Here is a 23,733-nt window from a genome sequence, read left to right as displayed (position 1 = left end):
GGCGGTGGGGTCGCTTTGCTCTCCCTCTTCAACTCCCCTGTCTGCAGTCCCCTGTCCGCTTCGCTCCCCTGGTCGCACTGCTCTGGCTTTTTAAAGCCTGCTTGCCTAGGTCAGGCCTGCCCCCTTCTGAGTCACACAGGGGAAGGCTGAGCCTGAGGCTAATCAGAGGCAATCAAGGGAACAATGGCAGGCTCTCAGTCCCAACTGCCACAGAAGCTGAAACTGAAACTGCTAGCACTCACCTGGAATCAGACTCAATTCACACCACTTCAAACTGTAAAATTCAAACAGTCAGGCACACACACACACTCACACCACAGCTTGTACTCTCACCGGGTAGCCTCTTCGGCGGTGGGGTCGCTTTGCTCTCCCTCTTCAACTCCCCTGTCTGCAGTCCCCTGTCCGCTTCGCTCCCCTGGTCGCACTGCTCTGGCTTTTTAAAGCCTGCTTGCCTAGGTCAGGCCTGCCCCCTTCTGAGTCACACAGGGGAAGGCTGAGCCTGAGGCTAATCAGAGGCAATCAAGGGAACAATGGCAGGCTCTCAGTCCCAACTGCCACAGAAGCTGAAACTGAAACTGCTAGCACTCACCTGGAATCAGACTCAATTCACACCACTTCAAACTGTAAAATTCAAACAGTCAGGCACACACACACACTCACACCACAGCTTGTACTCTCACCGGGTAGCCTCTTCGGCGGTGGGGTCGCTTTGCTCTCCCTCTTCAACTCCCCTGTCTGCAGTCCCCTGTCCGCTTCGCTCCCCTGGTCGCACTGCTCTGGCTTTTTAAAGCCTGCTTGCCTAGGTCAGGCCTGCCCCCTTCTGAGTCACACAGGGGAAGGCTGAGCCTGAGGCTAATCAGAGGCAATCAAGGGAACAATGGCAGGCTCTCAGTCCCAACTGCCACAGAAGCTGAAACTGAAACTGCTAGCACTCACCTGGAATCAGACTCAATTCACACCACTTCAAACTGTAAAATTCAAACAGTCAGGCACACACACACACTCACACCACAGCTTGTACTCTCACCGGGTAGCCTCTTCGGCGGTGGGGTCGCTTTGCTCTCCCTCTTCAACTCCCCTGTCTGCAGTCCCCTGTCCGCTTCGCTCCCCTGGTCGCACTGCTCTGGCTTTTTAAAGCCTGCTTGCCTAGGTCAGGCCTGCCCCCTTCTGAGTCACACAGGGGAAGGCTGAGCCTGAGGCTAATCAGAGGCAATCAAGGGAACAATGGCAGGCTCTCAGTCCCAACTGCCACAGAAGCTGAAACTGAAACTGCTAGCACTCACCTGGAATCAGACTCAATTCACACCACTTCAAACTGTAAAATTCAAACAGTCAGGCACACACACACACTCACACCACAGCTTGTACTCTCACCGGGTAGCCTCTTCGGCGGTGGGGTCGCTTTGCTCTCCCTCTTCAACTCCCCTGTCTGCAGTCCCCTGTCCGCTTCGCTCCCCTGGTCGCACTGCTCTGGCTTTTTAAAGCCTGCTTGCCTAGGTCAGGCCTGCCCCCTTCTGAGTCACACAGGGGAAGGCTGAGCCTGAGGCTAATCAGAGGCAATCAAGGGAACAATGGCAGGCTCTCAGTCCCAACTGCCACAGAAGCTGAAACTGAAACTGCTAGCACTCACCTGGAATCAGACTCAATTCACACCACTTCAAACTGTAAAATTCAAACAGTCAGGCACACACACACACTCACACCACAGCTTGTACTCTCACCGGGTAGCCTCTTCGGCGGTGGGGTCGCTTTGCTCTCCCTCTTCAACTCCCCTGTCTGCAGTCCCCTGTCCGCTTCGCTCCCCTGGTCGCACTGCTCTGGCTTTTTAAAGCCTGCTTGCCTAGGTCAGGCCTGCCCCCTTCTGAGTCACACAGGGGAAGGCTGAGCCTGAGGCTAATCAGAGGCAATCAAGGGAACAATGGCAGGCTCTCAGTCCCAACTGCCACAGAAGCTGAAACTGAAACTGCTAGCACTCACCTGGAATCAGACTCAATTCACACCACTTCAAACTGTAAAATTCAAACAGTCAGGCACACACACACACTCACACCACAGCTTGTACTCTCACCGGGTAGCCTCTTCGGCGGTGGGGTCGCTTTGCTCTCCCTCTTCAACTCCCCTGTCTGCAGTCCCCTGTCCGCTTCGCTCCCCTGGTCGCACTGCTCTGGCTTTTTAAAGCCTGCTTGCCTAGGTCAGGCCTGCCCCCTTCTGAGTCACACAGGGGAAGGCTGAGCCTGAGGCTAATCAGAGGCAATCAAGGGAACAATGGCAGGCTCTCAGTCCCAACTGCCACAGAAGCTGAAACTGAAACTGCTAGCACTCACCTGGAATCAGACTCAATTCACACCACTTCAAACTGTAAAATTCAAACAGTCAGGCACACACACACACTCACACCACAGCTTGTACTCTCACCGGGTAGCCTCTTCGGCGGTGGGGTCGCTTTGCTCTCCCTCTTCAACTCCCCTGTCTGCAGTCCCCTGTCCGCTTCGCTCCCCTGGTCGCACTGCTCTGGCTTTTTAAAGCCTGCTTGCCTAGGTCAGGCCTGCCCCCTTCTGAGTCACACAGGGGAAGGCTGAGCCTGAGGCTAATCAGAGGCAATCAAGGGAACAATGGCAGGCTCTCAGTCCCAACTGCCACAGAAGCTGAAACTGAAACTGCTAGCACTCACCTGGAATCAGACTCAATTCACACCACTTCAAACTGTAAAATTCAAACAGTCAGGCACACACACACACTCACACCACAGCTTGTACTCTCACCGGGTAGCCTCTTCGGCGGTGGGGTCGCTTTGCTCTCCCTCTTCAACTCCCCTGTCTGCAGTCCCCTGTCCGCTTCGCTCCCCTGGTCGCACTGCTCTGGCTTTTTAAAGCCTGCTTGCCTAGGTCAGGCCTGCCCCCTTCTGAGTCACACAGGGGAAGGCTGAGCCTGAGGCTAATCAGAGGCAATCAAGGGAACAATGGCAGGCTCTCAGTCCCAACTGCCACAGAAGCTGAAACTGAAACTGCTAGCACTCACCTGGAATCAGACTCAATTCACACCACTTCAAACTGTAAAATTCAAACAGTCAGGCACACACACACACTCACACCACAGCTTGTACTCTCACCGGGTAGCCTCTTCGGCGGTGGGGTCGCTTTGCTCTCCCTCTTCAACTCCCCTGTCTGCAGTCCCCTGTCCGCTTCGCTCCCCTGGTCGCACTGCTCTGGCTTTTTAAAGCCTGCTTGCCTAGGTCAGGCCTGCCCCCTTCTGAGTCACACAGGGGAAGGCTGAGCCTGAGGCTAATCAGAGGCAATCAAGGGAACAATGGCAGGCTCTCAGTCCCAACTGCCACAGAAGCTGAAACTGAAACTGCTAGCACTCACCTGGAATCAGACTCAATTCACACCACTTCAAACTGTAAAATTCAAACAGTCAGGCACACACACACACTCACACCACAGCTTGTACTCTCACCGGGTAGCCTCTTCGGCGGTGGGGTCGCTTTGCTCTCCCTCTTCAACTCCCCTGTCTGCAGTCCCCTGTCCGCTTCGCTCCCCTGGTCGCACTGCTCTGGCTTTTTAAAGCCTGCTTGCCTAGGTCAGGCCTGCCCCCTTCTGAGTCACACAGGGGAAGGCTGAGCCTGAGGCTAATCAGAGGCAATCAAGGGAACAATGGCAGGCTCTCAGTCCCAACTGCCACAGAAGCTGAAACTGAAACTGCTAGCACTCACCTGGAATCAGACTCAATTCACACCACTTCAAACTGTAAAATTCAAACAGTCAGGCACACACACACACTCACACCACAGCTTGTACTCTCACCGGGTAGCCTCTTCGGCGGTGGGGTCGCTTTGCTCTCCCTCTTCAACTCCCCTGTCTGCAGTCCCCTGTCCGCTTCGCTCCCCTGGTCGCACTGCTCTGGCTTTTTAAAGCCTGCTTGCCTAGGTCAGGCCTGCCCCCTTCTGAGTCACACAGGGGAAGGCTGAGCCTGAGGCTAATCAGAGGCAATCAAGGGAACAATGGCAGGCTCTCAGTCCCAACTGCCACAGAAGCTGAAACTGAAACTGCTAGCACTCACCTGGAATCAGACTCAATTCACACCACTTCAAACTGTAAAATTCAAACAGTCAGGCACACACACACACTCACACCACAGCTTGTACTCTCACCGGGTAGCCTCTTCGGCGGTGGGGTCGCTTTGCTCTCCCTCTTCAACTCCCCTGTCTGCAGTCCCCTGTCCGCTTCGCTCCCCTGGTCGCACTGCTCTGGCTTTTTAAAGCCTGCTTGCCTAGGTCAGGCCTGCCCCCTTCTGAGTCACACAGGGGAAGGCTGAGCCTGAGGCTAATCAGAGGCAATCAAGGGAACAATGGCAGGCTCTCAGTCCCAACTGCCACAGAAGCTGAAACTGAAACTGCTAGCACTCACCTGGAATCAGACTCAATTCACACCACTTCAAACTGTAAAATTCAAACAGTCAGGCACACACACACACTCACACCACAGCTTGTACTCTCACCGGGTAGCCTCTTCGGCGGTGGGGTCGCTTTGCTCTCCCTCTTCAACTCCCCTGTCTGCAGTCCCCTGTCCGCTTCGCTCCCCTGGTCGCACTGCTCTGGCTTTTTAAAGCCTGCTTGCCTAGGTCAGGCCTGCCCCCTTCTGAGTCACACAGGGGAAGGCTGAGCCTGAGGCTAATCAGAGGCAATCAAGGGAACAATGGCAGGCTCTCAGTCCCAACTGCCACAGAAGCTGAAACTGAAACTGCTAGCACTCACCTGGAATCAGACTCAATTCACACCACTTCAAACTGTAAAATTCAAACAGTCAGGCACACACACACACTCACACCACAGCTTGTACTCTCACCGGGTAGCCTCTTCGGCGGTGGGGTCGCTTTGCTCTCCCTCTTCAACTCCCCTGTCTGCAGTCCCCTGTCCGCTTCGCTCCCCTGGTCGCACTGCTCTGGCTTTTTAAAGCCTGCTTGCCTAGGTCAGGCCTGCCCCCTTCTGAGTCACACAGAGGAAGGCTGAGCCTGAGGCTAATCAGAGGCAATCAAGGGAACAATGGCAGGCTCTCAGTCCCAACTGCCACAGAAGCTGAAACTGAAACTGCTAGCACTCACCTGGAATCAGACTCAATTCACACCACTTCAAACTGTAAAATTCAAACAGTCAGGCACACACACACACTCACACCACAGCTTGTACTCTCACCGGGTAGCCTCTTCGGCGGTGGGGTCGCTTTGCTCTCCCTCTTCAACTCCCCTGTCTGCAGTCCCCTGTCCGCTTCATATACTTGACCATGTACTTGACCATATACTTGACCATATACTTGACCATATACTATATGCCTTTCATATACTTGACCATGAGGTGTAGATCTCACAATTACAGGATTTGATAGTTAGTGGCAAATGAAATTTCATGAGGATAAGTGTAAAGTAATGCACATCGGGAAAAATAACCCCAACTGTACGTACAGTATGATGGGGGCTAATTTGGCTATGACAAATCAGGAAAGAGATCTTGGAGTTATCGTGGACAGTTCTCTGACAACTTCCACACAGTGTGCAGTGGCGGTCAAAAAGGCAAATAGGATGGTAGGAATTATTAAGAAAGGGATAGAAAATAAGACACAGAATATCTTACTGCCCCTGTATAAAACTATGGTGTGACGTAGTGGGGGGGAACTTGCTGGTTTCTATGGGTCTGTGGTAACCCCACTGGCTGCTGCCAGTACCACAGCCCAGAAGGACAGGGATGGGTCATTATGCAAAGGGATCTCTCAACCGGTCAGACCAGCTAACCCCCATGGAGAGGAATAAAGGAAGGTGGATGCTGCCCTGGCTGGAGGGCAGCGCTGGAGGAGAGTGAGTTAGTTTCTGTCTGGGAGCATGGAGGAAGCAGCCTCAGCAAAGGCTGGGGGGTTTAGAAGCTGAAACCCCTGCCCCATATCAAGGGGGGCTGAGACATCCTAGGCCTGCGCTGTAACCTGATGACATCTGTGCTGTGCTGTATACTGGGGGAGCAATAAACCACCTTTATTCTACTGGCTGGTGGAGTCTGTTCGTGCCATTTCGGGAGTGCAGGAGACGGGGGACCCCCAACGCGCCATCACATATGGTATGCCCACATCTTGAATACTGTGTATAGATGTGGTCTCCTCACCTCAATTAAGATATTTTGGCTTTGGAAAGGGTTCCGAAAAGGGCAACTAAAATGATTAGGGGTTTGGAACGGGTCCCATATGAGGAGAGGTTAAAGCGACTGGGACTTTTCAGTTTAGAAAAGAGGAGACTGAGGGGGGATATGATAGAGGTATATAAAATTATGAGTGGTGTGGAGAGGGCAGATAAAGAAAAGTTATTTATTAGTTCCCTAAATAGAAGAACTAGAGGACACCAAATGAAATTAATGGGTAGCAGGTTTAAAACTAATAAAAGAACGTTCTTCTTCACACAGCGTGTAGTCAACCTGTGGAACTCCTTGCCAGAGAAGGCTGCGAAGGCTAGGACTATAACAGAGTTTAAAGAGAAGCTAGATAATTTCATGAAGTTTAGGTCCATAAAAGGCTATTAGCCAGGGGATAAAATTGGTGTCACTGGCCTCTGTTTGTCAGAGGCTGGAGAAGGATGGCAGGCGACACATCACTTGATCATTGTCTTCGGTCCACCCTCTCTGGGGCACTTGGTGCTGGCCACTGTCAGCAGACAGGCTACAAGGCTAGATGGACCTTTGGTCTGACCTAGTACGGCCGTTCTTATGTGGCTCTCAAGGGTGTTGAGAAACTACTCTGTTTGAATGGCTATGGACATAAGTGGGTTATTTATGGATGCTTGGGTGTTACATGGAAGGCTGCTTATACTTTGTATTTAAGCTGCTGTGAACCAAGATGCAATGGTGATACAAATAATACAAATAATTAATAAATAAAATTAAAACTATTTTTGAGAGGATGTCTGGTATACCTGACTCTCTCTAGTATGAGCAGTTTACTCTTCTAATGGGAGTGGTTTGATACTCTTGATTAAAGTTGTCTATTGTCACTAAGGTGTCAGGAGTAGTATATGGTAAAGATATGGTTGTATCGCTAATATTTATTGCATAGTCAAGGAGTAATACAAATCAGTTTGTAGTCTATTCTTAGTATGGTGTTGTGCTTTTTACTTTGGGTACAAGAATAGCTAACATGTCCCAAAGGAGCAACTTCTAAGGAATTGTGATTTTTTTTTTTCTTTTTCTTTTTAGTGCTCTTGGAGGCTCCTCTGCCCTTCACATCCCAGCCTTTCCAGGTGGAGGCTGTCTCATTGACTATGTGCCACAAGTGTGCCAGTTACTAACTAACAAGGTGAGTTAATACACAGAACTTATTTTTTCCTTCCTTCATGTGTTCTACTGAGCTTTTAGAAGCACTTTTATGAAACCACTATGGAAACAAAGGATTCTACTTGTTTTACCAGATGATTTAATTAAAACAAACTCAGGCAAGTTAAACCTTATACCTGATCTTGTGAGAGACTGAGCACTTTCATGTCCCACTAAAGTCAGTGGAAGTTGTAGGTATGCAGCATTTTTTGAGTTTTAGAGGAGTTTTCTTACTATTATAAGGAACATTAAAACAAAAATGTCACTGCAACATACTGTTGTTCTGTTGCTAGATAAATAGCAGTGTATAGCCAATTAATGTATATTTCAGTGAAAAGATATCTAACTATCCCTCGATTATTGTAGATTGTGAGCACTTGACAAAAGGTCCTATTACAGTGATATTATCTTAGCTAATTTATTGAATCACTCCTTTACATGTTTTCTGATGAATGTTGATATAGTAAGGTAATACCCTCTCACAATTAGAAAGTTGTATTCTGTTTGGCGTAGAGCTTCAGCCAAAGAGGGTTATTTATTTGGTACAGTACTTTGAAAAATTTCTCAGATTATTTAAATGTAGTTATTAACTTAGAATAATAACTTAGGAACAGATATTTAGCAGCCTGTTGCTGTAGAATCGCTATTTGTCTCTTTTTATTTCATTTTTTGTTTTTCTTGTTTAAATGAAGAAATTAAATGATGCATTTTAGAAAAGGATCCTTCAAATGTATTTTCATAAGTATACTTAAATTTATCTTTAGAGAAGTTTTGTTGTGGTTTTTCTGTTAAAACTGCTTTCTGTTTTCAAAATCTCCCAATACACAGAACTGTTTTCATCCTTTTTGAAAACAAGTTACTTATGCAAACTTTTCATCTGTTTTCCTTTTCCCAAAATAACATTTCAGATTTCATACCAAGCTTTCAAACTAAGCACTTTTTTTATAAACTGAAATAAGTCCTATTTTATAAATAGCATTATTTTATTTGAGAGGGTATAACATAGCTCTGATAGTATCAAGGTTATTTCAAATAACTGAACATAAGCATTTGACAGCCTAGAAAATCTAATGTTACCATAGCCAGCATAAATAAAGTATATATTTTCCCTACTCTTTTTTCACTCAGCATTAAGGGACTCTAAAACAGTTAGTTTCCCATTATGAAAAGCAATGTAGAATTTGTATATGTGATTATGAATGAACATAAAAATGGTCATTCTGGTTCAGATCAAAGGTCGATGTAGCTCAGTATCCTGTCTTCCAACAGTGGTCAATGCCAGGTCCCCCAGTGGAACTATCCTATACATATAACAAGCTGTGAACTCGAAGCTCTTTCAGCCTACTATCTTTTGTGTTGTTTTCATCATGAGTCAAACCTTGCTTATCGTGCAAGTTACATGATTGGTCCAGTAGAGTTGAATTGGTAAGGCAAGGACTATTCAATGGGCTCAGATCTTCCAACCTATGCACAATGGCCTGGATCCATGCTGGGTTGGAATATTTTCAAGGGAACTCAGGATACCTCAGAATTTGGTGTTGGTTTCTGAGACAGTTTGAAGCCAATAAAATGGTTTACTGTAAAGAAGTACTCTGTTGCTAGAGATGCTGTTTTTCAGATGGCCACACAATTATAGCCCTAAGCTATTTCTTAACAGGATGTTACTCTAGCATCCTGGCCAAATGCTAGTTCAGCCAAAAACATTTTGCCTATCTAAGGTTCTTTCTAGTGTTTCAACTGGATATGATATTCTTCATTTTTTATTGCACAGGGTTAAGTAGTGCTATTGGGGTACTGTTTCACCTACAGCTGAATGAAGAGAGCCCTCTGCACAGTTTATTTGAAAGACATTTTATGATCCTTTAGAATGAAACATGTTATATAAAAGTGATCCTTTAGAATGAAACGTTATATAAAAGTTGGATGCAACACTATTCTGTAAATAGATTTCTCCAATAAAACTAGAAAAATATGAGAAGTTGGGAACCTTTTTTTTCTGTAAAATGTCTTCACAGCCTTGGGATGGTATGGAGTGCTTTTTGTTTGTTTGTTTGTTTGTCTTTTGTTTTGCAGGTACAATATATTATTCAAGGATATCATAAGAGAAGGGAGTATATTGCAGCTTTTCTGAGTCACTTTGGAACGTAAGTCTCCTTTTAATGCATCTTCTCATGTAACATTAGCAAAAACAAATGTATTTCATCTTTCTGATTCACAGTTAGATGTCTTGATTGTTAGTTGAGGCAATGACGTTTTACCTCTCATTATATTGTTCTTCTGAAGCATTCTATATAATCGGGGTGGCCCGTGAGCCTAGGCCAACCAGGCAGTTGCCTAGGGCGCCGCTGGCCTGGGTGCCCGATGATGTCACGGCCATTGACGGCTGTGCAGGCGGGGGCGCTGATCGTGCCTTCCGCCTAGGGCGCCAGCTGCCGCAGCTGGCCTCAGGCCACTCCTGTATATAATCCTATGATAGCAGCTCCTATCAACAGGATCAAATGAAGATAAAGGCAAAATTTGCTGTAGAGGAGAATGTGCTCATTACAGGGCCCTTGACTGTATAGTTAACTTCCACTGGATGAGTCCGCATCTAGCCATCTTCAGAGTAAGATACTCATAGGGCTTCTCATAATAATGGTGCTAGCAAGCACGCCAGCATTATTCCTCCTGAAAACCAATCACCACATTGATTCAACTCGGGAAGTAACCTAAAATGAGGAGAAGATAGTAGTTTTCATTGCTTTGTAAAGACACTGAAGTTTCCTTATTTCTGTATAGAGTGAGTACAGAGATATTACTGTAATATGCACATCACAAAATCAGTGAATGGATGGGTGGCAATAGACTGTAAGGAGTAGAACCTAAGATGGTGTCAAGTGGTACAATGACACATAAGGAGTGAGGCAGTCTAGAATGGATCCAAATCATATAAATCGTTATAGCTCTATCTCAACGGCTTAAATTACACCATCATGCAAATAAGAAGTTAGTATAGACCTTGGAGATTTGTTCTAACTAAAAACATTATTTCTTTTCTGAGAATTATTCAGTCCAATCTGTGCAATATAAAACCTTCAATCTGTACAATGGATTTATAACACAAGTCTTAGAACAAAAAAAGTCCATCTCCAAATGATCAAGTAAACTGAGCTAGCATCCTACTGTGGTTTAAATATGACTGTAAATTCTATAGATCTGATCCAGATAAGATAAAGTTGTTTACCTCTCAGTTGAGAATATTATAAAAAGCACATGATACATGACAAATTAGTATACTGAAATATTGTAGTTTACATGCTATTGTGCTATCATAAACTTAAAGAGACAACCCACTCCTAATGGTTTGGGGATGTAATCCATTGGCAGAAGGGGGAGCAGAGGGGACTGCATAAGCAACTTAAACCAAAATTTAGTTTTTTGTATATTATTTAGGATAATGTAATAAATCTTGACATGACATATATAAACACTATATTAAGAAAATAACAGGAAAAACAGCAACAACAAACAGCATTGCAGTAATTTGACATGCCTGAGTATTTAACAATAAAAGATCATGAAGAATTAAAGATGAAAGTATTAATTCAGCTGTCATATGGATTTTTTTCTCAATGTAAGTAAAAAATATGTCCATGTGAAAGAAAGCTTTTATTTAAATTTAAAATATCATTTGCGAATTTTGAATGTTTGTATACTTTAGGTGTATAAATTGTCAGATTTAGACTCCACCAAAATTATTGGAAATGAATATTTTGACATTGGTCCCTAGATTTTCAGTAAGGTCTCCACTTTTTACATATAACTTTAATGTCATAGCATATTAATGATCTCCACCTGAGTAACATACATGCCATTTTTGGTAGATTATTTTTGGCAGTAATTATTGAATTTCCATTGCTGTTAGCAGAGCTCACTGTGTTTACACTGATGATAGCCATTCTTCAGGTAGAAGCTCCATTACTGTGATGTAAGTAAGGCCACATCTCCACTTGCCAGAGGTTCAATGCTCTGATGATTGATCTTCCAGGATTAGATTTAGCAGGTCTAGTAAAGACCTGTTGAATTGAATGCTGAGGGTGCCCCCAGCCAGCACCAGTACTCCTTGCTATTGCGAGGAGTAAGGGAGGTTGACAGAAGTGTTTCTCCCTTTGACATCCTGCTATGGGCCACCCTAGAAAATTGGCGCAATGTATGTCAACTCCAGCTACGCATTTCATGTAGCTGGAGTTGCGTACCTTGCATCGATTTTCATTGCCTGTGTAGACCTTGCCTAAGAAAACTGCTCTATTTGAGAGGAGTCCCATGCAACCTGCATTTGGATAGAACATAATCAGGTAAAATGTTGGACATTTTCTTTTGCTTTAACCCAGTATTTATTTGCTTATAATTTAGTATTGTAAGGAATATTGTGTAAACATGTGTTCTTGTTTTATATTTCTGTTTTTATAGTGGTGTGGTGGAATATGATGCAGAGGGCTTCACAAAGCTCACACTGTTACTGATGTGGAAAGATTTTTGCTTCCTTGTTCACAGTGAGTAGTTCTTTGCCTTTTTTCTTTTACAGGAAACAACAGCTTTGGCTATTCTTATTCAATGGCTATGTATTTTTTATGTGGCCATCACATTGTTGAAAACACAAAATTCTGACTGCGATTTGAGAATGAGGGATGATTTATGCAAATAGATCTGATTTTCTGATTTATAAAATTGCCAGATATATTCTGGGAAGGTGCTCCAGTAACTTGCCCCAAGGTTCTGGCAGCTGCAAATATTGGCAACCAGGCCATTAGTGTGCATAAACTAGGGATAACCAAATTAAGTCATCACTTACCATGAATCAAGAAATTTGTGGAACTTTCTAGATCAGAATAAAGTACACAGCCATAATGTTTCTTGTACATAGATTTTCTAAGGTAGATTAATAGAAGTTGTTGCTTTTTTCATTTCACACTCTAGAAAAATCTAAAGCTAATCACCTTGGTTGTCCTTATTACAGAGAGGGGACAGCCACAAGCAAATTTTTAGGGCTATGTAGGCCATAGATAACCTTCAGTTATGTTTTTGGCATCCTTGATGCATACATTTTGAACTAAATTAGTAAATCAAAATAGAATTAGAACATGTAATGAGTTTGAAGAGCCTTGATCTTGGTCTGTATGAGGAAGAGATTTCTCATAGCAGGTACATCTTTAATCTAGAAGACAAAAATATAACCAGTTCCTATGGGACTGAGAACTAAAGCTTAGATAAAGTCAGACTAGAAATAAAGTGCATGTTTTTCACAGTTATGGTAATTAACCATTGGAACAACTTGCCTACGGATGTGGTGGACTATTCTTTTTGGTTGGTGATTTTTGTCATGATAGTAGAAAACCTAGTATTAGCCCTAATAAAAAATCAAAGAAGATAGGTTTCACATAAATCAAAATTCAAACTTCTCCTTAATGGTAGAGCAGTTTTTAATTGTTAAGTAAAATTCAGAGCTCTCTACTTAATGACTTTAGAGCCCTTGAGAGGTATGATTATAACTGAACAGCTTGTCACTATGAATTAGCTCCGTGGTCTTGCAAATTGTGCAGTAACTTATCTGTGCAAGTCATTGTATCACTTGCTTGTTGAATAAGCCACTGCATAATTTAAATAAGTTACATGTACTAAAGGATATTGCACAGAAAGCACCGAAACCTGCATTTCATTTCCTGAATGAAGTAATGTAGACTTTCATCTCTTAACCACTGAAATGACTGAATATATTATGGTTGAATATTTAGCAGCCTGTTAAATAAAATGTCTAGCACAGATAGATTTAAGTTGAAAAATGTTGTACTTCATGTATTTACTATATGGAAGAATTCTTCAAAGAATAAATAAAGTATAAGTCAGAAAAATGAGGAACTGTGCAAGGAACAAGATTCTTTATTAACATAGGTACCCTTGGTTTAGGCCAAAATGGCTTTGTTGCCTACATTTAGGCTACCCTATACACTCTAGCTGAGGTGATTTGCAACTCATGTAGACATATCCATGCTGACTGTCATCTAGCTAGCTCACTAAAAATAGCAGTGAGGTTTTGGTGGCACATTGTTCAGTGTGAGTTGCAAGTGGGTACATAGCATAAGTAGCCTTGAATTAAGTGAAAAAATAAAGGACAAACAGCAAAAGGTAAATTGAATTATAAAATAATAATACATGAATAAAGAATATCATACTTTAAATGCACTATTATTGTATCTTATTACAAAATATAGTTTCTCTGTTGACTCAACTCCAGGTTTTTGTCCCTTCTGGAAACCCCATCTACACATCAAAACAGTTTCATATGATGAAAAGTACAGTATTATTCAGTACTCGTGGAATAAAGAGTAAAGTAAGGGATGTGTTTACAGCTTGTGTTACAATATAGGAGACGTATCTAATTTCAGGCTTTAGCAACATTGAGTCCATCAAAGTATGGTCACAGGAACTGTTGTTTTAGTGGCTTAGTTCTAAGAGTTAATTGAGTGTTTTCAGATACGTAATATAACAGAAGACGTGAACATTCAGAGAAAGTTCATGTTTCTTCACTGGGGAGAGGAAGTCATTAACCACTGTTAATATTAGTGGTGGTGAAGTTGAAGAGTAACTTCACCTTCATTTGTGTTTGTGCAATCATAGGCCTCTATTGCCTTTGCTAATATTTTATACCACTGATGTTTTTTCTTTAGCTTTGTGAATAAGATGATTCATTTTCAGAGACTTAAGGGGTCTTTCTTTCTTTGACTATGTCCATATGCTTCATAATGCAGATTTAATAGGTGTATGTCCAAGATTGCATAAACCTCTAGAAGTGAACACAAAATAAGAATGTGTTGAGTAGTTTATGAACAAGTTTTTTGGAAACTTGATATTTACTGTGATTGTGTGTTTAGCATCTCAGCACAAATGAGATTGGTAGAAGAATGAAGGATTGGAAATAGTAATAAAAGTATTAGTGATGAATTAGTGGTTGTTTTGCTTCTTGTTCTTACAGTGGGGGACTTGGAAGGATATATGTTTAAGTGGAAAGGTCTTGCTTCTCTGCTACATATATATGCTCTTATACCAACAAGCATGGCAGCTTCCTCCAAGTATGTTGGCAGCTTTCAGCAAATGTATCTTCTGGGGGCACTCACAGACCTTTTTGAAACTAATGGGCCCATCTCACTCTGGCAAAACGGAAAAAGCAATTAAGCTCCTTTACATAGTAAAGTAGCTGAAGCACTAGAAGCTGTCACCTAAAGCACTGGCAAAATGAAAGGCATAAGCAAAGAATGAACTTGGTAAGAATGACAGGGTTTTACTGATTGAAAAACCAGAGGTGGGGATATTAATTTGATTTTAGCTGTGTGTATTAGAAGAAGAAAGCCAAAAAAAAGTAAGGGCAAAGCCAGAGAAACACAGGTAGCATGACCATAAGAGAGAGGGATTGCTTTGGGCAGAGTTCTGTCTGAAAGGGAGGCTAACAGTCATCGAGGAAATTGCCTGCTCTGTTTGTTCCTACTTGCACTCACAGAAATAGGTATTTGTGTCCATGTTTTGTAAATAAACAGGATTGCACAAAATAAATATCTGAGTTTACCATCAATTTCTCTTGATATTGGAAACATCCTGCAAGGTCTCAAATATTGGCCAATCATTCAAGCCAAAAAAAGGAAAGCTGTAATACTGTTTTGTATCTGGTCATGTTTTGGTCTAGCTGGCTTTCTTAAGAAAATTCTGTTATTTTAGCTTGGAAAAATTCTGTTATTTTAACCAAGTACACAGTAATATAGGAAGCAAAGTAGAGGAGGAGGATGTGATGCACTTTGGTTAAGAGAAGGGGAAAGTAGGCCACAAAAACAATTTTTCAAAAGTAAGAAATTCTGTACAGAGATACAAGTCAAGAAGTCTTCTAAAGTTGTCATAGAAAGTCTTTCTGCTATTGGTGATAGCTAGTCAGGAAAAGCTGGAGCTTTTCAAAGGCCACACTTGGAAAGCTGAGGCAAACAGTGGTTCCAAGTGGCCACTAGTATTAGTTCTTGGGAGTGATTTCTTGACAGTGGAATAGGTAAAGAAAGGACAAGCTGAGAAACCCATATCCCTTCTCTGGCTCACTGCCATTTGTTCCCAGGAATGTTTATTCCTTGGCATCTGATCCTGAGCACCTGCCACTCTTCTTGAGTGATATTCACCCTTGTGTACAGAATCTCTGCACCAAGCTTATGCACTAAGTCCCACATTGGTCCTCAAAATAAGGTTTGTTGAATTTGTCTTCTACCTAGGCCTTGAGCATAGGTCTGAATGTCATCCATTGAGTTCATTGGGAATTGCAAGTACTCCCCACGTCTGAAGATCAGGCACTATGGTGGGAAGTTGTTATGGTGATGGTACTAGTAGCAGAAGCAGGCTTTTGTTTTTGTTTTGTTTTATTTTCTAAAACGTCACTTTCCATTAAGGATGTTAATGTATAGTCATTTAAATGATTGACCAATAAGCCTGGGCTTATTGGTTAATCCAAATGACTACACACACACTTCCCCTGCTGCCTCTGTATCAGAAGCAGCAAGAGGGGGAGGCAGGTGCTGGTTCCCATGGAGCTGCCTCTCACAGGGGGCAGGCGGGAGCCAGTGCTTGGGGGAAGCCAGCTTAAAAGCCAGCTCTCCCACTAGTACCAGATCCCACAGAGCCACCTGTCCCTTCACCCCCCCACAATGCTGCCTCTGATAGGGGGTCAGGTGGGAGCTAGTACATGTGGGAACCTGGCTTTTAAGCCAGCTCTCTGCAGCTATTGGCTCATGTGGAGCCATCTGCCCCCCTGCACTGTTGCCTCTTTATCAGAGGCAGCAGTGCAGGGTGGGCAGGCGGGAGCCAGTCTGCACAATTTTAAACCAGCTCCCTTCACCGACCAGCTCTGCCTGCCACCCCATGCTGCTGCCTCTGATACAGGCTTCCTGGGAGTGGGGGAGTATTTTAGTAACTGTGTTACAAATAAAGTGTGTGTGGCTACATAGTTACTAAAATAAACATTATCTAACATCCCTAGTTTCTATTGATAGAGTCTGTAGTTTCAAGGAAACGTATGTATGGTTTGTATTTTTTTAAGTTTTTCATGTTTTTATAATATTGCTCTGGATACTTTAAAGCTCATGATTTAGTATTGCTTCATCTTTTTTTAAATGGAAACTACAAGCTCTTTAACAAATGGATAGAAAAGTCATTAACTTTCACAGTAGCTTCTTTTATTCTGAAAAGTGACAATAAAGGAATGTCATCTGTTCATTAGAATAGTGATAGAAATGTAGCCGTGTTAGTCTGGGGTAGTTGAAGCAAAATGCAGGACAATGTAGCACTTTAAAGACTAACAAGATGGTTTATTAGATGATGAGCTTTCGTGGGCCAGACCCACTTCCTCAGATCAAATAGTGGAAGAAAGTAGTCACAACCATATATACCAAAGGACTTCGCCAAAGGATTAATGCCCACAAAACAGATATCAGACAAGATCACAAAGAGAAAACAGTTTCTTGCCACTTTAACCAGAAAGGACACTCTCTAAATGACTTAGCCACCTGCATTCTGCTACAAAGACCTTTTACATCTGCACTTGAAAGGGAATCCTCTGAACTGTCATTCATGTTAAAATTCGACACTTATCACCAAGGACTTAACAAGACTTTGAACTTTCTCACCCATTACCAAGACAGTTTCCCCAATTATCACCTGTAATACCATTAACTCACAAACATCCCACTCTCCCTACCTTTAATATCAGCAATTCACAGACACTTACCTTCCTTCCTCCCCCTTCCCACCCCCCCGCATCCCCCTTCTGTTCTGCAATGTGATTTGCCCTTTTCATATTTGTTCATTTTTTTAATTGTATCCTTTGGTATATATGGTTGTGACTACTTTCTTCCACTATTTGATCTGAGGAAGTGGGTCTGGCCCACGAAAGCTCATCATCTAATAAACCATCTTGTTAGTCTTTAAAGTGCTACATTGTCCTGCATTTTGCTTCATCTGTTCATTAGTCTGTCTAGGCCACTATTACCAGAATGTCCAGATATCTTGCAAACATTAATGGATGTATTCTCTAAAATAAGGAAGATGTATTATCCCTACTTTACAAATGAGGAACTAGGAGACAGAGATTAAGTGGTTTCCCCAAGGATACATAGGAAATATGTGACAGAATTGATAATTAAATACTGATTTTTGGAATCCCAGTTCAGTTCTTAAACTTCAAGACTAGTGTAGTGTTCCCTCTAAGCTGAGCAGCAGCACAGCTTCATGGGTCATTTAATCAGCCCCGCACAGTCAGTGAGCTCCATGCACAGAGCCCTGAGCCTCTGACTGGGCGGGGCTGATTAATCACCCGTGAGGCTGTGCTGCCCAGCAGCTTAAGGGGAACACTGCAATGCTGCGTCTAGATTGACATGATTTTCCGGAAATGCTTTTAATGGAAAAGTTTTCCATTAAAAGCATTTTCGGAACAGAGCGTCTAGATTGGCACAGATGCTTTTCCGCAAAAGCGTCCGTGCCAATCTAGATGCGCTTTTCCGCAAAAAAGCCCCGATTGCCATTTTTGCGATCAGGGCTTTTTTGAGGAAAACAAATCTGAGTTGTCTATACTGGCCCTTTTGCGCAAAAGCTTTGCGCAAAAGGGACTTTTGTCTGAACGGGAGCAGAATAGTATTTCCGCAAGAAGCACTGATTTCTTACAGTAGGAAGCCAGTGCTTTTGCAGAAATTCAAGCGTCCAGTGTAGACAGCTGGCAAGTTTTTCCGGAAAAGCGGCTGATTTTCCAGAAAAACTGGCCAGTCTAGACACAGCCCAAGAGTCTCCAGCCCTTTTTACTGTGTGTATTTAGAGTTATATCTATTTACTTTCTAAGACAGTACACTTTTAGCACTTTACCATGCTTCACAAAGTCAATATACTTCTGGGATCAGCGACAGAATTGTGAAGTAAATTTCTACCCCAGAGCCAGATTCTCTCCTCAGTTACACATGTGCCACAACAAAAGGAAATGAGATGGCACAGATGTAATTCAAAATGTAATCTGCAGTCAGTAGGGTGTGTGGAAGTAACTGGAGTGGAATTTGAAGACAATTGAATTGTGCAGGAACAATTTACAATATAATTTCATGGAATGAAACTGGAAGAGGGTGAGTTTGTATAGGTGTTATCGAGAGCAAAGTGTGGATTTTAGGAACTTTATTTTTGGTGGTAAAAAATGAGCAGAAAACAACTCATTTTGATTTTCAGATTCCAGGCTGAGTTTGAAACACTGGCAGAAAAAAAAGATTGTATACTGAGTAAAATTAATAAGGAACCATTGAGAGAAACCGATTTTTACACAGAAACTTATCAGAGGAGAAACACACTTTAAATGTCTTCATATTATACTGAAATACTATTTAGAACTTCTTAACAAATTGCAAAGGCTGTCTCTCTCCTCTGACAGCACTAGTGAAGTAAGAAGGATAAATGTCTCTTTTCTCCAGCAGTGGAATACTGTAGTTCCAAATGTGTATTAAGTTTGAGCACAGATTTTTCTACACTGACACTTTTTTCCACTACTGTACTTTCAGTGCAGACTTCAATTGGCTCAAACAGGCAAGATTCAGCTCTATACTGCACCCTTGTCTCATCACTGCTAGGAGTTGCTATAGAAACTGGTGCACCAGAAACAATAGAAGAAGTGGGAAGTGGAAAAAGAAGAAGGGAGCCTTGGGAATTTAAAAAAGAAAGAGAGAGAGAGAGAGAGAGAGATCATTAATACATGGGATGTACATGACAGACAGCAAAAGCTCCAGTCCCACTGGAGAGAATTAGTCATAAGAGTTAAAGACAGAAAGACCCTATTAGGCTTTCCATTCCATTTCCCTGGGGTCAGTGCAGGATAGTTCCCCATGGTATATTTTCTCATGGTTTGTCCAGTCTAGCTTAAAAGTCCCAAGCAATAAAGTTTAATGGGGATGCAAGATAATGTCACACGAAAGACAGAAATGATTATAAAGCATTTGCTAGGTTAGTTTTATAATGTCCTATCATATGCTTTTCTTTTATTACTAGAGACTGTTTGAACAGACTCTTAATTTGTGCTGTGAACTATTTCTCATATAAGACTAAACAAAGAACCTCTGCTTGAAGCATATATTTTAAATTTATAGTTTTCACAAGGTAGAGGACATGGTCTATTTAAAAAGTCATCCCAAATTTCACTGTGATTATTTTGTATTATAAAAATGGGTTAGTAAAAAACAAAGTTCAGCAGATCTACCACTAATAAATAAGGGATGCATGGCACTGAGGGGAACTGCCAGCTGTTCAAAATGGCTGGTGGTTCCCTCTGAGTGCTGTGTGCCCGTGGCAGGTCCGGGAAGTTGGAGGGGAAACTTCTCTGGGTGCTGAGCACTCCTGGCAAGGCGGGGGCAGGAGGCAAAGATTTGTGGGCTCCACCGCCCTCAGGCCAGTCGGCGTCTGGAGGCAGGGGAGCAAGCAAAGTCTCCTACTGCCACCGGGGGTGGGCCACACCTACAGGGAACAGCCCCCATCTGCCCAAAGCATCTCCCCTTTAGGGGCGGCTCATAACCACTTCCAAAATTCATGAAGTGTCCCCCCTTCAAAAATTATTGCCCACCCCTGCCTTAACTCAAAACTCATCAGAGAAGACAGAGGGGACATGATAGCAGTTTTTAAGTATCTAAAAGGGTGTTATAAGGAGAAGGGAGAAAAATTGTTCTCCTTGGCCTCTGAGGATAGGATAAGAAGCAATGGGCTTAAATTGCAGCAAGGGAGGTTTAGGCTGCACATTAGGAAAAACTTCCTAACTGTCAAGGTGGTTAAACACTGGAATAAATTGCCCAGGGGGGTTGTAGAATCTCCATCTTTAAGAGCAGGTTAGATAGATTCCTCTCAGGGATGATCTAATGGTATTTGGTCCTGCCATGAGGGCAGGGGACTGGACTCAGTGACCTCTTGAGATCCCTTCCAGTTCTAGTGTTCTATGATTCTAAGGTAAAAACTATTCAGTGAGACTGAGTTTGTGTCTTTCTTCAAAAGTTTCTTTGATGTATACAACCCCTGCTGGTTTATATAACCCAGAGAGCTAGCTTTAGCATTTACTTTATTCAGCAGCAATGCAAGAAAACTACAGGCCTGTACCCTGTAAGAAATTGGGTTTAGCAGTTAGGGTAAGGCTTGAGGCCTATGAACTTTGGAACAAAGAGCCCAAAGGACACCCATAAGTGTTGGGGAATTGGAAATGGACTGTGGAAAAGGGCATGTTGTTCATAATGACATCAGCAAACCAAATGCATATGTGTTCACACCAGCTTCTGGATAGAACATCCACAAGTATCTGATCACAGGATGACCATGGCAACAAATTGATGTATATCACAATAAGCTCTGAGAATTAATATGCTAATCTATAGAAGGACACCCCAACATTAGTAAGATGAGGAAATATAAATAAGGAAGAGAGGAGAAACGCCTGCTGACTATGTATTAGATGTAGTTGCATCAGCATAACATATAAAAATTGTATCTCAGCCTGTGGGCAGTGGGAGAGAAAGATGTAGCCCTTCAGGTGCTAGGATGATGGCCACTTATGATAATGAGGAAGGTGATTGTGATGAGGAAGGCCATGGCTCACATTTCAAGTTGTTCTGCAACAAATGGTGTGAGTATGTGGATGTTCAGATGTACATTCTGTATTATCTCTATCCATCTCTGGGTATGTCTACACTAGAAAGTTAGTTCGAACTAACGGACGTTAGTTCGAACTAACTTTCCTATGCGCTACACTAGCGCTCCGCTAGTTCGAATTTGAATCGAACTAGCGGAGCGCTTAGTTCGAACTAGGTAAACCTCATTTTACGAGGACTAACGCCTAGTTCGAACTAGCTAGTTCGAACTAAGGGCTGTGTAGCCCTTTAGTTCGAACTAGTGGGAGGCTAGCCCTCCCCAGGTTTCCCTGGTGGCCACTCTGGCCAACACCAGGGAAACTCTATGCCCCCCTCCCGGCCCCGGACCCCTTAAAGGGGCACGGGCTGGCTACGGTGCCCGTGCCAGGTGCAAGCCTGCCAGCACCCAGCTAGCAGACCCTGCACCTGGCACGGCACAGAGCCACCCACCCGATGCCCCCCAGCCCACCCCCTCTTGCCGGGACCAGGCTGGCGGCTCCCGGGAGCTTGCCCTGGACCGCAAGAGGCGGGCACCTTCCTGGGCTAGTGCGGACATCGTGGACCTCGTCCACGATCTCCGCACTAGGCACAGGAAAGTGGCCGGCTAGGGCAGGAGAGCTGCCAGCCTGGCCACCCAGGACCAGGTGTGCATGAAAATCAAGGGGGTCCACTGAGACCCCCGACACTGAGCCCTGAGCTTACAATGGCCGTACTGGGTCAGACCAAAGGTCCATCTAGCCCAGTAGCCTGTCTGCCAACAGCGGCCAACCCTAGGGACCCTGGAGGGGATGGACCGAAGACAATGACCAAGCCATTTGTCTCGTGCCATCCCTCTCCAGCCTTGCACAAACTTTGGGCAGGGACACCACTCCTACCCTCTGGCTAATAGGACTCCATGGACCCAACCTCCATCACTTGATCTCACTTCCCTTTAAACTCTGTTCTAGTTGTAGCCTTCACAGCCTCCTGCAGCAAGGAGTTCCACAGGTTAACTATTTGCTTTGTCAAGAAGAACAACTTTCTCTTACTAGTTTCAAGCCTGCTACCCATTCCTTTCCTTTGGTGTCCTCTAGTCCTTCTTGATGGGAACTCATGAAGAACTTTTCTGAATGCACCCTCTCCACCCAACCCCTGCTTTTAGAGACCTCTATCCTGTCCCCCCTCCGTCTCCTCTTTTCTAAGCTGAACAGTCCCAGTCTCTGTAGCCTCTCTTCATCTGGGACCTGTTCCCAACCCCTGATCATGTTAGTTGCCCTCCCCTCTCCCAGCCTTTCTCTTCCCCTCTCCCACCTCCTTTTCCCAGTCTCCCCCAGTTTTTTTCAATAAAGACAGAGTCAATGTTGGAAGAAACGTTATCTTTATTTTGTACATCAATAAGAAGGGGGGCTAGGGAAGGGCAAGTGGAAGAAGGTGAGGGAGGAATGGGGTACGAGCCCCCGATGGGGAGGACTGGGCTGGCTCTGCGGGCTTCTGGGGGTGGAAGCTCTCCTGCAGCCCCCCAATTACTCCCTCTCCCCAGATGGCAGCCTGCGGCAAGTGCAGCCGGGCTGATGGCCGAGTGGTGTGATGTGCCCAGTGTGGGCACTCAGGGCACTCCAAGCCAGAACTTCTTTGCAAGCGGGGCACCCCTTAGAACTGTGTGTCCGGGGTGGGGGTCGGGACCCTTTAAGCGCAGCCCTCGGCTAGCCTGAGACAGTATCTCCATGCTCTAAGTCCTCCTTTTATGCCCTGCCGGCACTGCTTCCGGCCATCCTTAAGCCCTGTTCAGAGTCCACTCAATGTGGACTTACTAGTTCGAACTAGCAAAACGCTAGTTCGAACTAGTTTTTAGTTCTAGATGCGTTAGTTCGAACTAGCTTAGTTCGAATTAACTAATTCGAACTAAGTTAGTTCGAACTAGCGCTGTAGTGTAGACGTACCCTCACTAAGTTAGAGTGTTTGTGACTTTGCTAAATGTATAAATAAAATACTGTAAATATAGACAGGTTCCTATAATGTGAGCATTGCACCTGTGGACATTGGAGTTCCTCACTGTACAGTAATTTTAATAATACTGGGTCTGATCTTGAGACAAGAACCTGTTAAACTTCAAAAATGTAATTGGGAATTCCTAAATAATCAATATAGTTAATATATAGTAATTAGATCAGGCTAACTTTGACAAGGACTGAGTAGTGTTTTGGCATTGTGGCCTTATCTAACCTGATACTTTCTGTAAAGTTTTGCATCATTGTACTATTACTAGTGCTGCTCCCCTGGCGATGGTAACAACGGGGACTCAAGTGTATTTTTACACGTCATCTATTTCTATTAGGGAGGCCAAATATCAAATGTAAAAAATTGGGATAGGATGGGCATAGTAGGCACCTATATAAGACAAAGCCTGGAATATTGAGAATGTGTTTATAAAACTGGGACATCCAATCATCTTAATCTCTGTTCAGATCAAATCTAGATGACACAGTAATAAAAATTCCAATGGTCACCAATGCCTGGTCTGCACTATAGCTCCCATTGTTACTGCCACTGATAGGAATTTTCAGAAAAATACCCATATAGGCATGGTGGTGGAAAATGCTGTTCAGTCATTCTCAAACCAGACAAAGTTATTCACTTCTAATGAACACTTTTTTGTAGGTGATATACAAATTCTAGGCTCAGTGTAATCCACAAGACAAACAAGTTCAAACTCCATAATGT

The 23,733-nt window shown here is 43.7% G+C and overlaps 1 protein-coding gene across 3 annotated transcripts in view; it reads left to right on the top strand.

Annotated features, from left to right (window-relative positions):
* Positions 1 to 23,733, top strand: part of BABAM2 (BRISC and BRCA1 A complex member 2) — a 322,714-nt gene that overhangs the window by 245,634 nt on the left and 53,347 nt on the right. For all 3 annotated transcript variants that reach the window (XM_025181003.3, XM_075925373.2, XM_006115618.5), the window contains exons 8-10: positions 7,226 to 7,325; positions 9,416 to 9,486; positions 11,792 to 11,874. In XM_025181003.3, coding sequence (XP_025036788.1) covers positions 7,226 to 7,325; positions 9,416 to 9,486; positions 11,792 to 11,874 — 254 coding nt within the window. The remainder of the gene's footprint in view (positions 1 to 7,225; positions 7,326 to 9,415; positions 9,487 to 11,791; positions 11,875 to 23,733) is intronic.

This window comes from Pelodiscus sinensis, chromosome 3, assembly GCF_052426305.1.
Source record: "Pelodiscus sinensis isolate ZL-2025 chromosome 3, ASM5242630v1, whole genome shotgun sequence".
NCBI lineage: Eukaryota > Metazoa > Chordata > Testudines > Trionychidae > Pelodiscus > Pelodiscus sinensis.
The sequence above is the reverse complement of the archived record's forward strand: the minus strand, read 5'-3'. Positions and strand labels throughout refer to the sequence as shown.